This window comes from Halyomorpha halys, unplaced genomic scaffold (assembly GCF_000696795.3).
Source record: "Halyomorpha halys isolate HHAL.00 unplaced genomic scaffold, Hhal_1.1 Scaffold1113.1, whole genome shotgun sequence".
NCBI lineage: Eukaryota > Metazoa > Arthropoda > Insecta > Hemiptera > Pentatomidae > Halyomorpha > Halyomorpha halys.
The window spans coordinates 266766-283338 of record NW_027105717.1 but is presented as its reverse complement, the minus strand read 5'-3'; the positions used below and the strand labels follow the sequence as shown (position 1 = coordinate 283338).

Here is a 16573-nt window from a genome sequence, read left to right as displayed (position 1 = left end):
GACTAATAAGAAATAAAGTGTTGAGACAGTATTGGATACAATTTGTGGTTTTATTTAATAAATTAATATTTGATTATTTTCGAGAAACCACTCAAGTATATGTTTGATTATAATGTTAAAAGTCTTGGCAATGCAAGAAATAAGGGCGATGGATCTCGAGCTAGACAAGAGGGAGGGATCTCTACCAGGTTTGGATACGGGAACTATTGAAACCATTCTCCAATCAGAAGGTATGTTTGTTGTTTTCCACAAATCATTGAATTTTTTTAGTAGTTGTAACTTCAATATTCTGGGTAGAAACTATCATTTCATAGTTAATTTATCCAGACCAGGAGCTGAGCATCTTTTGCCATGTAAAGCAGCATCCAGTTCTGTTTCGTTAAATTTACAAATAATTGGACAACCTATAGTTTTTAGAGTGTGTGGTTGACTGAGTACGGAATTGTCTCCGATCTGTTTAAGAAAGACAGTAGTTTTAGGCAGTATTTAAGGTTATTGGATTCCTCGGTGATGAAGAACTCTTCCCTTGAAAACATCGAATTTTATTCCACATTGTTTTGTAGTTGCTAGGACCTATTGTGCCAACAAAATCGTTTCTCCAGCTATCTTTTTTTTTGCCTTAGCTATGAGTTTTTTTACCTTGTTAATGTTGCCTCTCATTATCTTATAATTCTCTACATTCATGTTTTTTCTATAATCTTTTATTGACGCAGTCTTCTGTTTATAGGCCTCCTACAGGTTCTCATTCCACCAAGGTTTTGGAGAGAACTTTTTCCAAGGATAGTATTTAGTTCGCGGTATCGCCATCTCTGCTGCTTGATTTATCAAAGTGGTTAAATCTTTTAGGCTATTCACCGGATATGGCTTAAAATTTTCAAGTTGCATGACATATAAATTGCGATTGATTTTGTTAAAATTCCTTCTAGCTTGAGTAATAGCTGTGAATGAACAAAAACGGAAAGAAATGGTTTTATAAAGTGGTCACTACCTATGGTTTCGTTAGTTATTGACCATGATATCCTGTGTGATAGTTCCGGAGTTACAAAAGTTAGATCTGTGATGGAGGATTTGTGCCCTGGACTTCCAAGTAGTGTAGCTTTGCCAAATTCATTTAGTAATACGATCAGCTGTCCACATAATTGTTCTATTATTATGTTATTATGTCGCACATTAACTATTATGTTGCCTCTTGGAGAGTCTCTTAAGCAGCCATAAAATTTGGATTCGGTGTTAAAATCACCTCCTATGATTACTGAACAGTCCTTTATTTTGTCGGAAATTGAGAGAATGCTAGCGATGTGGGTGGCCCTTGGTCTGACAGAGGGGGGGGGGGGATATATACCGAAACGAAACAAATATTAGGATCTAAGTTAGTAGATTCCTAGAGATGCCTTATCTATTATCGTTCTTTTGTATTCTATCGAGTTGTGAATGATAATGCCTACACCACCATAGTTATCATTCCTATGCTTCTTTATTTCTGAATAATTTCTTGAATCGTATTTCTTTGTTTTGTTGAACCAGGTTTATTGCAGCAGAGCGATATGTACCTTATTTATATCCATATAATTAATTAGTTATTGAAATTTATGATTAATTCTGCGCCAGTTAAATTGGGTAATATTTAAATTATTGACTCATTTGATCAGTTTCGGTCGTGACATGATAGAATATAATTGATAATATAGGAATATAATAATAATAATAACCCGTGAGAGGTTGCTACTCCTCCATCGGGCGCCTCCCCGGGTGGCGGTTAGGGAGATGTTCATCACATATGATGGATACTGGGGAAATAAAATACCCAAGGTGGACCAAAACTAGCTAAAACCAGGCGCGGCGGTTCCCATATTGGGGGGTAACCTGGTCAGCGTCTGTTTCCCACGTAAGGGGCAGCTGTTTATTCACAACCTGGCAGTAGGGTATAAAATGCACTCACCTATTAAAAATGGAGCTAAGAAATAGAAGATTAGCCTCTATTTCCCGATACTGGAGCTGCATCGGGTGGGAATAGTGGACCGTTTCCTTCAGGGAATAGTGGACGAGCTGCACTACCCTGTCGTCAAGGGCCGCATGAGGTTGCAACGTTTACCGGCCAACAGTTCGAACTCGAGCTTGGAGGAGAGACATTCTCCACCCGCCCGAAGTCGACAACAGAGACCAAGAAATGCAATGAGGATGAAATGGACGCCAGATATGAATAAGGCTGTCATCCGGGCATACTTCTTGGCAACAAAACTAGAAACTGACAAAACAGGATATCTCAACCGTATACAGAGATACTGGCGTGAGTGTTTTCCAGATATTGACATAGGCACACAGAGACTAAGTGATTAGGTCAGAGTAATACTGACGAAGTTTCTATCTTCGAATGACCTCCAACAACTTAAAGACGAAGTTCGTATGTTGATGGCAACTGAGATGTCGAGCCACCTGACCGAGCGATGACTGCAAGAACGGGTCCAGAAATTGGTAGAGCAAGTACATCAGCCTGTGCTGAAGGTGCAGAGAACCAAGTAGATGACAAGGATATTGCAACTAGACTGAGTCAATCACTTTTGACCGAGCACATTATGCTTGAGGGAATACCGCTTCGGGAACGACCATCGTTACCTCGAGTGCCGTACAACAAGGCCACACTAAAAATAACCAACAAAATGCATAGCGTGCTTAAGGAAAATATAGCTCTAATTAGTGGTCTTGAAAATATCCCTCATTGGCTATATATTGCTGCCAGGACAGTTGCACACGTGTTAAGTATAGAAACGATAATAGTAAAAATAAACTCCTAACAGAGGCCAGGGAAATGCTTCCATGGAAGAGAAGACTTCAAAGGAGAGTTAATAACTTAAGAGAAAAAATTTGGAGTCGTCTTAAACTACATCCGAGACCCTGAAGCTGCAAGACCAAAGACAAAGAGGAAAATAGATGAAATCGTAGTACAAAACTTGGGCACCTTACTGGAGAGTGATATAATTGATAGGCAGACTCTTTATCTAGACAACCAGAAACAAAATCTAGCTGTTTATGCAAACCGTTTACGGAGATATAGCGAGGCAGCCTTATTTTGTTTCCTATAAAATCAGCAGTTCAAGCAGAATAAACGCCTGTTTTATTGAAACCTGCAAAAAGAAAAAATATCGAACAAATACCCTGATGATATTGAAGCTTACTGGAAAAGTATGTGGAAAAAGCCGAGGAATCACCTCGAGCGCTTCTGGATAGAAGAAGAAATGCAAAGTTTCCAGAATGAAATGAATGAAGGGACAGTATCAGTGGAAGATGTTTCGGAAGCTGTCAGGAACATGAAAAATTGGAGGGCGCCTGGACCTGACGGAATCCAAAATTATTAGATTAAAAGATTTCATTGCTTGCATGAGTTGCTCTAGCCAAAGGGTTCCAGAAAATACTTGATGACACGCAAAAACCCCCTGATGGTTTCTCTGATGGGATCACTTATATGCTTCCAAAGAAGAATGAATTAAACCTACGTCCGGAAGACTTCCGGCCAGTAACATGTTTAAATGGTTTATATAACATTCTCACTTCTATCCTGGCGACCAAGATTTATGAATACCTTGAAAATGATAATATGATTCCCATAGGCTAGGGTGCAGAAAGCGGGCTACTGGTTGTAAGGAGCTCTTAGTTATAGATTCGTTCATTGCTGCACAAGTCTCGAAAAAACTGCGAAGTCTTTCTATGGCTTAGATTGATTATAAAAAGGCCTTTGACTCTGTTCCACACAGCTGGCTACTAAAAGTTTTAGATACATACAAAATTCATACTAATGTAAGCAGAATCCTTTCAAACTTGAGGGCAGGATGGAAAACTACGCAGAAAGTCGGAGATACCTGCACGGCCAATCAAATCAAAACACTGAGAGGAATATACCAAGGGGATTGTCTAAGCCCAATTTGGTTCTGCATGGCGCTATTTCCATTAAGCAGGATTCTTCGAAAGAATAAAGAGGGATATAGACTTGCTATCAGTGACGAAGGGACCACAGTCAGCCACAGCTGGTACATGGATGACCTCAAACTATACGCGAAAAATAAATACATAAACTACAAAATATGGTTGAAGCTGTGTCATCTTTTATAAGAGAAGAGACATAGGAAGGTCATTTGGCCTCGATAAATGTGCAGTGCTCCATGTAAGCAAGGGGAAAGTGGTTAGTAAAAAGAACATTTTGGTTAATGAAGAACAGCACATAAAAGAACTTGAAGCTAATAAATTGTATAAATATTTGGGCATGCAACAGCATCTTAAAATATCTCGAAAAGATATGCAAAAAGAATTTCTAATATGCTCAAAATTAGGCTACGAAAAGTGCTCAACACCCAATTAACTGGGAAGCAAAAATCAAGGCCATCAACACCTGGGCTATACCAGCTCTTAGTTATAGCTTCGGCATAGTGCAATGGTCAAGTACAAGCCTACAGGAGATGGATCGCCTTGTACAAACAACTCTAACACAAGAACGGACCCACCACCCAATATCATCTAAAGCTCGTATGTATTTACCTAGAAAAGAAAGAGAACGTGGATTGCTAAATATTGAAGAAGTTTGCCGCAAACAGGAAGAGACCCTACGCCAATACTTTCTCTCAACAACAACGGGCGTTTGTCTCGCCATCACAAGGATAGACTCTGGTTTAACTGCACTTAATCTGAGCAAAGGTGTTGAATCAACAATCGTATCACAAAATGAACGACTGACAGAATGGAAAAGCAAGTCTCTGCATGAGAATACTATAGCAAACTGAACGAAGCCTCCATAGACAAAGAGAGATCAGTTGAATGGTTAAAAGCTGGAAGGCTATTCTCCGAGACAGAGGGATTTGTGGTTGCTAACCAAGATCAAGCCACGAGATCATATAGGAAGCATGTGTTAAAAGACGCAACAACACCAGATAAGTGTCGATTATGCTCAGTAACGCTCGGATCAATCTAATATAATGTTGGATGTTGGAAGGGATGGAGTTCCATAAGGATGAGGCTCGGTTAAGAACGATCTATCGAAAGCAGCGGTTCGGTGGGTCCTTGTGTATAAATCTGGAGACCGTGAACAGGTATTGCGGGAACGTATAGAGGATTTGAGGGAGCTCAGAGATTTTGTATGATGGACAGCGGGATTGGATGACTTGGAAGATGAAGGAAGCCAGGAAATACTTACGACGGTAGGGAGGATAAAGCCACCTCAACTCTGCATAAAAATGGAAAACAGAGGTTTCCCTTTTATCTAGGTTTTTGATGGTGGCGTAAAATTTGATGGAACTATCATGTAGGAATAGAGTTGGAATATTAGTAACAGCTTTAGTATTATATATAAGTAACAGCAGGAGATGATTGGAGCCTATTAAGATTACCTTCGTCTTCTCCGCATTTAGCTTCAACTTGCTAGCTCTTGCCCATTCGCAAATCCCATCCAAATCTTCTTGAAGTTTCTCTGTGGCTGGTAATAGGTCAGAAGGCGGGAAGGACACGTATATTTGGAAATCATCTGCATAGATGTGGTATTGTGAGTCATGGATCTGGAGGGTCATTAATGTAAATAGCAAACAGAGTAGGAGATAAAGAAGAGCCTTGAGGAACACCACAGGAAAGGGGAGAGTTTTAGATGGAGGTTCACCTGGGACGACTATATGTGTGTTGTATTATGAAAGTTTTGGAATATTGAGACTCCTTGTTATGTATTGCTGTTTCCCGATATGGTGATATGCTATTTATTATTTGCTCGTTTTCTTGGACAAAAGTGTAGAAAGATTTACCCATTATATTGACTGTTTCCTTTTCATCTGAAGAGTTTCGTATTTTATTATTAATGAATTAAGGAATAGTATGTATTTGGATTCCGTTGTGCTTTTGTATGGGTTATTGAAAATAGAACTTTTTGAAATGGAAAGTATTGTATCGGGAATTTCTGACCTTGAAGGAAGGGGTGAATTCCTGGAATTGTCGAAAGAGTTAACAGTTCGCAGTCTTTTGGTTGGCAGAGCTTTATATTTTCTTAGAGAAAAGTTTGTTAAAGAACGATTGTGATTAATGCTATCACCGTATAAATTTTGTGTCTGTTGGTGGAAGTTCCGGAAAATCGAGGAGAGAAAACCTATTTGATGTGGTTATAGGCGGTACGAACTTAGCGGGTTCATTGTAATTTACAGGTTGTGTTGCCATTTCTTATTTCTTTTATTTTTTCTTGTCCATTTCTTTCTGGACAGGTCTTATCTGTAGTTAAATGCTGTAGTTTACAACGAAAACATTTAATTGTATTAGCACACTCATTTGTTTCGGGAGTATTTTTGCCACAATTGCTTCATTTTTTTTTCCCCAGGCATTTTTCCTTTAAAATTCCTTAATTAAAGCGTTTTTCCACAAAATAAGGGCCTAAGAACATTCGGTTGAACTTTAAGTGGGGCTAAGTAAATGGTAACACTTTCTGGTAGGCGCTGTGAATGGAAAGTTATTTGTACAGAAAGTGTAGCCATTTTTATAACCTCCTCACCTTTAGTCTCTCGACGGAACAAGCGACGTACACTAATTATTTTTTCTGTATAAACTAAATTTTCAAATATTTCTTTTTCATCGATCTTGGTAGGAGTACCTTTAATAACTCTATATTTTACTGTGTACTGTTTTGGAATGAAGGCTTGGAGGTTATTTGTTTTAAGAAGGCTGTATACATCGGGACCTGTCCGTTTCCTACTTCAGCTATCCCGATTGTATTTTAAAATTATAATAAATTAGTGTGGAAAAGGGGGTGGTTGAAATTGTGAGACCCTTTTTGTCCATTAGTAACATGCATATATTTAAATAAGTCAAATATTAATTCCCTGGAGGGACAAATATGGTCAGTGTTTTAGCTTTAATTATTTATTTTTTAAAATATGATACCAGAAAAAATTTGTGTGGTCTCATGGCTAACAGAATAATAGCGTATCTGGTGACGTCTTCACTACCGCAGTGACATCTTCCAGCCGCTTTCCTCGTCCAGGTGTGCAGTGGACGAAATGGTGAAATAGTGGCTGGCCAGCATGTCCTCGACTCTGGCGTGATGGTAGGGGCAGACTAGATCCTAGCTTGTATGGTCCATAGGCTGGGGCGGCATTGCAGTCTTCGGGGTCTTCCGGTGTCCGCGGCAAGGGGGGACTCAGAAAATGAGACCCCCGACCCCGATTTATATAAATTCAAAAATAAGCCGAAAAATTCGGATTATTTAAATCCGAAAAAGGCTATTAGTTATAAATCGATTGGCGTACTCATACGTTCTAACATTAATTTCAATTTGGTTTTTATTTTTCCTCCTAATAGAAATCACATCTAAATTACTTAGCCCTAGTAGTTTAACTATTTTCTTATCATGAACGATTCTGATTTATTTTCATCTTTTTCGACTATTACTACATAAGGGACTCGAAAATGCTTAAGGAATTTGGAGAGTTTTCAAAATGTTTTAAGCTATTGGTTTGTTCTGTGAGTTTGTTGTCTGATTGAAGTGGGGTCGGGAGGTTTTTTATCTTCCGGACCCATCTTTAGTGCTGAATAAACACGAAAAGTACTTATCAATTAACAAGAGTTGATAAGTAATAAAATATATTGGAAAGGACTGGCCTGGTAATCCTGTGAGCTGTAGAGGTTAAGTGATGGATATTAGAGATACTCAAGGCACTATTGTTTAAAACATCAAACGAACGGCACCGCACGGTCTTACTTCGATGAAATCTAGAAGACTACTAACACAAAATGTTAATAGACATTTATACGTCGAATGTTTTTTGAGAGATAAATTACCTTTATTTTGAGTGCTGCCAGATATATGTACGTCTTATGGTTCCTGAAAGATATTTTTTCATAAATCAAACATTTTACCCGAACAACTAGAAATCAACATTTTGTTGAATATCATGAAAACTACTACTCCTAAGAAGATGAGCTCATATTTTAGCCAATTTACTCTTCTTTAAATGATGGTCTGTTTGGTTTTTTTTAGTGTCGTTGATAATTTTAAAAATATGGATCTCTGAAAGAAAATTTTTTTTTTTAAATTGAACGTTTTGAAATAGCACCATTTTGTATGCCTCCTATTTATACTTGGCAGATTCATCAATTTTTACAATCAATTGTACACAGTTTTGTTAAAGTAATAAAAAATCTGGCAGATATCTGTATGTCAAATGGTTCCTGAGATATAGATTTCTCAAAGCAAATTCACTAACTACTGATTTTGTTTATGGAATATTGTTTTTTAAAAAGTTATATCTTGAGAACTATTGAACGTAAGTGGCTATATTGCGGCTCATATTTTAGCCAATTTACTCTTCTTTAAATAATGTTCTATTAGGTTTTTTTTTAGTGTCGTTGATAATTTTAAAGATTATTTCCGAAAGAAAAATTGTTTTTTTTTTTTTAACGTTATGAAACAGCCACCATTTTGCATACTCATCAAGTTTGACTAGTAATTATACATAGTTTTTATCCAAGTAATCAAAAAAATGGAGTGGAAAAACTGCTTTTTTTCTTCTTGGGCTCTTGTACTATTATGTTATCCAACTCCTTGGAATCCTATCTTGTAAAGTTCAGCTAACAACTGTCTGTATACTCAACAGCTTAAATCTACATTTTTGTGTTCATCTTATTCTTCGAATTATGAGATATAGACTAAAAAATAATTTTTAGTATTTAATAAGGTATTTAGAAATCATATTTGAATTTAAGAAATTAAGAATGGCATGCCATTGCATACATTCGTGCTAACATAACGAGAACAACCGAATACATACAAAGATGGTATAAGATATTATTATAAGATGATAATATGTTTTGTTTTTAAAATAAATAATTAAAGGAATGATGTGATTTTGTCCTTCATTATTTTCGCTTATCTATATATGTAAAATACATTGAAATGGCAAGTTTTGCAATCGTACAAAATTTCCAATTCAAGTTTTTGACGGAAACACACGTTTTTTTTTTTTTTTGGTCCACTGAGTGTGTTTATGAGCATTTTACATCAAAAACGAAAATTATGTAGCTGAAATTACACATTGAAGACGAGTTCATTACCTAGAATGTTATAGCGACTTTTCTGATAACATCGACGTGCCACATTATTGAATCGATTGTTTGTTTGTTTTTTGGAAAATGGACTTGTGCCACTTTATGTTTCTTTTTAGTTCCTTACGATATATTTTTTTAAAATAATAATGAACATTGTTTAAATTGAAAGTAATACTCGAAACAAGTTCGATGGCAGCCATGCTTCCTTCTATGGAACAACATAAAAGTGAGCTAATGCTTGTTGTTTACAGAGCGTTTGTAGATGTTATTTTGTTGGTTGTTTAATACTCTACTTAACAATTACTGTACCAATAACGGATCTCTGATCTACTGGGAGACCATACAGCAACAGGAGCTAGCGCTGATGTAATGTTAACGTTCCTAGTATCAGTGTAACAGTAACATAACGGTTACAAAAGGTAACTTGTTTCTCCTGTAACCAGTTCCTACAGAAATAACAGCCATTCCGGTGACTGCGATTTATCATTTGTCTCTGTCTTTTCCTGGATCGATCGAAATTGAGGTTTTCGAATATCACTGATGCCTGACTATCCGTCGATGGGCAGCGATTTGTCGATTTTTGGAAGTACCAGGAGATCAGCTCGGACAAGGAGGTCTAGAGGCGAGCGTGGGCAGCTGAACCGAGTATCCACTGCCCAGGTGTGGCGGGGTTGCATCCACACCTCCTTTGTTGTAACAGGGGCCTATCAGTCATAAGAGATCAGCAAAGCAAAGCAAGGCAGATGATAAAAATCATAGAAATATTAGTGCATAATCTATAAATTTAACTGTCGTTTTAGAATGTTTGTAGGATACTTCTATATTTAACTACTCAAAACTATAATATCTTTATCGTAATGTTTTGAATCTTTGGCCAAAATAAAATTTTGAAATACTGGACCGATTCTTTTTTTTTTCAAAATGCCAGTCGCTATAATAAGGTTTAAAGCGCTATAATAAGGTTTAAAGCGCTATAATAAGGTTTAAAGCTAACTAAATCCCCTATATTTCTAGTAATTACGTTGTTACGATTTCTCCGAATGATGTTATTTTAATAGTGATTAAATGCCCTACAAAACAAAAATAACCATGATAAAGAATAATTACCAGTTAAGTTACAGCCTACTGAACTTTTACCCATATTATTAAAAAAAAATGTAGAATTTAGGCAGCTTATTCTATTCTTATCCATCCAACATTCTAGATGATAATCCTAATAATAGCTAATTGCCTACATAGGTCCTTATTACACCAATATTAGTAATGAGAGATGAATCAGTTTTTGATTTTATTTACCAATTTTTATTATATATTATTTCCATATATTTTTACTATTAATGCTTTTACCGCTATAAACTAAATATAATTAATTCAATCATTATTCCAACGTGTGAGCGAAAATAATAATTTATATTTAGTTTTAACTAAATATATTAATTGAATCAAATTTTTAATTATGTCCAATTAATCTGTATACATCACCAAAATCTAGCAATAAAGAAGCATTACCGGGTATTCTAGTAAATGTGTATTTTCTCTTATTAAAAAAAAAGAAGCTTTAGTTATACAACAAGATTTGAAACAAAGTATTTGTACACAATGAATAGAATTTTAAAATAAACAATCTTAATCTAGAGTTACTTATTGGTTCCAAAAGTTGGGAAAATTCTTTGATTAACTGTAACACGGAGATTATAGATATTTATTTGTCGGCAATTTTAAAAATAATATTAACTTAGCACAAAAATGTGGATGCAGCACCAACTTGCCCAAAGGTTCTTTGATTTGTGCCCAAAATTCAATAATCAACTGCTATGTATCTGTCGCCGGAATGCCAGGATAATCGCTGATGGCAACTATCCAAAAATAAGTTAATTAATTAATTAATTAATTAAATTGATAATATAATATATAATTAAATTGAATTCTTTTCCAAAGGCCTATTTTGTGTTTACCAGTTATCAATTAAATATCTTCATATTTACAAAATATTGTTATCATTGAAAATATATAATATAATAAGGAGTGGCATTGATTAATATTAATAGTATATAAACTATGTCAAGGAACAAAGCATTTATTTACATTGATATGATTAAAGAAAATTATAAAATTATTGAAATGATCCAGATGGTTGCCATAAAATATGAATTACATCATGACTTGTTACCTATGACTGTCTGAATGACTGCTGAAATTGATGATTCATGCCGTGGGGTGTAGTAGCGGGGATGTCATCTTGTTCATACGGGATGGCGTTCGGGTTTATATTCATAGCCCTTCTTGGGACTTCGTCTGGTCAAAGTGCATCTAGCCCTCTCTTTGGTCTTCTTACTTCTGTGTCTTCGTCTTCTATGTTTCCCATTCGTAGAGGCGTTACCTTTTTGGAACATTACTTCCCATTGGCTATCATCAGCCACGCCCAAAAAAACTACGTTACTCTAAGTATTTGGTGCAGGTGTTGTTTACAAACAATAATTGACCTAGGCAATACCTCTTTTTAACAGATTTACTCAGAAAGGTCCTTTCCACCTGCGAAGTGCCCTTGTTGACAGTTATCATACCCGGCACAAGTATGACAAGACATAAAGCAAAAACTTTTATAATATTAATAATTGTTGAGGTGTAGATAGTTGACCGTAGATTAATGATTGGAGAAGTTTGTCGGGGGGTGCGGTCAGCAAATAACAACATATATAAACAAAACCATTATTTTAACCATGGTTTTGTTTATTTATGTTGTTCTTTACTGACCGCACCCCCCCCCCTCGACAAACTTCTCCAATCATTAATAATTGTTAATACCTCGATATATATCACAACGAGTCGGGCTCTAATTCTGGCAAACTTGAACCAGCCATTCGAAAGAACACATCCCTTGCACATGCGCCAATCCTTCTACAAGTTTCAAAAACTTGTAGAAGAACCTTTATAATAACTAAATAAAGTAAACTTTAAATAATTCAAAACTTATGTATGGAGATCATCATCGTCACTACCCCCTTTGCTCCACGATTCAGATCTTGTACGCAATACAATTTTTCTTTAAAATTACACAAATTAAAGGCTATTTTAGAAAATAATAGCTACTTAAAACCATTGGATATACTATGCGGTGCACCGTGTATTTGGTATAGTGAGTATCTCTCCCGGATTAAGTACACAGGAGTGAAACAACTGTTATGGTATTTACGAAATTGGGACAAACCGAGAAAATAAATGACAAGTTGTCTCTCACTGCAATACAAATATTTCTTTTCGCTGAAAGATGAAACATCTATAAAAAAAATTATGATTTTTGAATAATGATAAAAAATAATGATCCTGGGTTCGTAAGTTGAGCTTCGATTTTTATTGAAATCCAGAAAATATAATTTATGTTTAAAATTTTAGATAGTTATTTTGTTCCTGATGTTTAAGCACCTTGATTGCCACTTGATTAGCATAGCTTAGTAAATTGGTGATAACAAAACACTTTTAGAAAGAATACCCAATGAATAATTTTGATCAGTGTGCTGGAGTACTTCCGGGTTGTTTTCAGGCTAGTATGACGAACACATATGTCATTATTCATAGTCATAAAGTTATTATTCACAGATAATAATATGTGAATAATGATTTTTCCATTGTATCACAAACCCTCCAATCCCACATTACCTTACTTGAACAATGGTGTCAAAAATGCAGCATTAAAATAAAATTCCAATAAATCCCACTAAATCACATTTACTCATTGTTGTAAACCCATGACTTCCTGTCACACAGTATCCATTAATAATACCCCACTTTTCCTGTCGAACAGATCCGTTGCTAACCTAATCCGCATACAAGATTGAAAAGACAAGAAACTGCTCGTCGACTCCCCGACTATTACAACATTTACTAGACAAACGGTCTAAATTGCAAATCCATTACAAACGACTGATCTACATGACTATTATAAGGCCTATCTGGACATACGGAGTTGAGCTTTGGGGCTTCACTAAACCATCAAATTCCTCTCGTATCTCTCCTTTGTTACTTTATCATAAATCAAGTTATTCATCAGGACCTAAATGTTCCATATATTGCCGATTTTGCTAGAACCAGATACCAACGCTTCCATGGTAAAAATCCAAACCGCCCAAACTCACTTGTTTCTAACGTGGCTTCTCCTTCGTTACCTGATAACCCTCCTAGGAAAGGAGACCTGAAAAGGAGATGGCCTCGAGATCATCTCCTCTAGACATGTTAATGGAGTTCAATTATTATTTCAGTTGTAAATATCAAAAAGTGAATTAATAAAAAAAGATACGAAAAACTTTAATAAAAATAGTAGGTCTGTTCCCATAAGGGATGGAGAGAAAGGTACTAAGAAGAGTCGAATCTCGAGTTCCGAAACGTGAATTTTTAATTTCTTCTGCAAAAACTTCGACACATTACAAGCATAACAGGTTGAATTTTCCTTATTAGTATTTCAACGTAAAGAGCTTTTTTGAAGTTCATATTTTAGGAAATTTACTCTAGTTCGAATCATGTTCTATGAAGTTTTTAGTGATTTAGTGTTGAAGGTAGTTTTAAGTAAACATTAAAACTTGTAAATATAGTATTTTATATATTAATCAAAAGGATTTTGCTAATCAGATTTCGAAAGATTTTTTCATTTTTTGAAATTTATCATACATACTACAAAGACTCAATGGTAGTACTTAAATGATTGCTTTAAATTAGAAAATCCTTTGTCCATTTTCTTTTCAGATGCCTCAGGGGATTATCAGGGGTAGTTAAGGATGAGAGATTAAAGACAAATGGATTTGGTGGGTAAGGATATTTAAGTGAAAAGCGGTATATCCATTTCGGGCCAGATCTGCAACGAATGGGATGTTGAGGTCTTTATGGATGGGTTTATTTGAGACGTAATTAGGAACACCAAGGGTTTAACGGGCGATTTTGGATTATAAGGATTGGATACGGGTGGAATTTAATGGTTTGGTGGAGGTTCAAAGGTCGATTCCGTATTTGCTTACAGGTTTGATTATCATAGCGAATCTGTTCAACAGTGTTTAGTAGGATATTATAAAAAGATACAGTGGGGCAGGAGAGTAGAGGTTCACGACGGAGAGTAAGGGTCATCTGATGGAATTCGTTAGGATTTATTTTGATTCTCTCGTTGTGACACCATTCTTTAATGGATGTTATGGAAAATTCAGTTCCAAAATAAAATGAAACACCCCTAAATTGTTTAATATGTTTAAAAAATGAATGAAGCTGTCATTTTCTTCGATTTGAGACACAAAATATACTCAATGGGCGATCAATGTGTGTGTATTAATAATATACTGCTATTAATATATTATAACAACAATAAGAAGTCATTATTATTTTCCATTTCAGTCATGGCGCCGTCGAAAACTGGATGAGAGCGCCTTCTGGAAGAGCAAGAGGTCCAACCAAAGCCACTCGCATTCCTACTCCCGCTCGTCCAGATTAAGCCCTCACAAAAAAAAGGTCGCATACGCAGACATGGAAGAGGACAGGGGGGGCACTCCAGAATATGTAAGTATTAATCTATAATATAATATGATAATAATAATATAATTTATGTTATATTAATCCAACAACGTGGCTGTATCTCAAAAAGACTTATACGACGAAATCAAAAAAATAATTCAAATGTATCATTCTTTCAATGACTAAATTAAGTGAAATTAATATTATAATGCTATTAAAATATTTTATGCTGCTTTCGTCTTTAAAAGATCCTAACATAACTTCCTCAACGCTTATATTGGTTAGTTACATGATTTTTATCTTTATAGGCTTATGAAAATAAAAATACTATTTTAATATTTTATTGAATTCAATTAATCGATTGAGAATAAGGCATATGAGTGCAACTTTATCTGAAATAAATCCATGTCTAGTGAAATATATTTGTGCAAGTGTAAACGTAAGTAGCAGATGGAATTTAATAAAATTGATAATCGACGATTTTACTCCAGATCACCACATTGGGCCGAATCGGATGAACCCTTTTCGAAATACATACTGGACCTTATATTGGGCCAAATCGGATGAACCCTTTTCGAAATACATACTGGACCTTATATTGGGCCAAATCGGATGAACCCTTTTCGAAATACATACTAGACCTTATATTGGGCCAAATCAGATGAACCCTTTTCGAAATACATACTAGACCTTATATTGGGGCAAATCGGATGAACTCTTTTCGAAAAACATACTAGACCTTATATTGGGCCAAATCGGATGAACCCTTTTCGAAGTACATACTAGACCTTATACTGGGCCAAATCGGATGAACCCTTTTCGAAATACATACTAGACCTTATATTGGGCCAAATCGGATGAACCCTTTTCGAAATACATACTAGACCCCATATTGGGCCAAATCGAACAAACTATTTTCTAAATATATGTATGCCAAGGAAATATGGAATTGCGCAAGGGTGAACGAATGTAGCAGATGAAATTTAATAAAATTGATACTCCATAATTTTATACTAGACCACATATTGGGCCAATCGGATGAACCATTTTCTAAATATAGGTATGCCAAGGAAATATATATTTGCGCAAGTGTAAATGAATGTTCAGATAAGAACAGCATAATAATAATCTGCCCTTCATTTCCTTGAGTCACCTCTATATTGGTGAGAGAGTGCAAGCAAACATTAGAGTCATTGGCATGCCTAACGAAACTTAAGTTAGTGTGGCCTCTAGACATATGGGAAACACTGGGAATGAAAAATCGGACCAGCTTGCTAGAAGTGGGATCGAGCACCCTTTAATAGGACTAAAACCTTCCTTAGACATTTCCTAGAGATATCCGCGTAAAGAAGTCCTTGATTTGACACGGGGAAAGCAGGCAAGGAGGATATTGAAAGGGCTAAGACAGTCCAAAATCCTAATTAATAAATCCTCCAGTTCCTAGGCCTAAATAGAAGTTAATTCCAATTCCTAATAGAACTACCCACAGGCCATTGCAGACCCAAAAGACACTAACTATATGCGGAGTTGTGTTGAAACTTGTCATTTACGTGGACAGGGCCCAGAAACTGCTCTACACGGTACAGCAGACAGTGATCGGTAAGCGTCACTGAATTCTAAAATATGAGGCTTATGATGGCAATTATTTGTTCCTTAGTTTCTAAAACATTAGGCGCGGGAGGAAGTTTCGTATTCTCAGTAGACAATTATTTCATGCCAATTTTTTATTATTTTAAACAAAACTATGTATATATGTATATATTAGTCAAAATTAATGAGTCCACCAAGTACAGAATAGGGAAAAAAAATAACTGCATCACATTGTTCGAAATAATTAATTTTTCATTCAAATACTATATCATTGAAACTACCAACAACACTTGAAAACCTAATGGAACATAAACAGCTCTGCTAGGGCTCATATTTTAGTAAATTTACTCTACTTTAAATTATGTTCTATTAAGTTTTAGTAGTTCTACTGCTGTGATTGTTCTGTTTGTGCTCTGTTTAGTAGTTCTACTGC

The 16573-nt window shown here is 35.7% G+C and overlaps 1 protein-coding gene across 3 annotated transcripts in view; it reads left to right on the top strand.

Annotated features, from left to right (window-relative positions):
* Positions 1-16573, top strand: part of LOC106688370 (uncharacterized) — an 83779-nt gene that overhangs the window by 22340 nt on the left and 44866 nt on the right. For all 3 annotated transcript variants that reach the window (XM_014432790.2, XM_014432791.2, XM_067053332.1), the window contains exon 9: positions 14434-14595. In XM_014432790.2, the coding sequence (XP_014288276.1) occupies positions 14434-14595 (162 nt within the window). The remainder of the gene's footprint in view (positions 1-14433; positions 14596-16573) is intronic.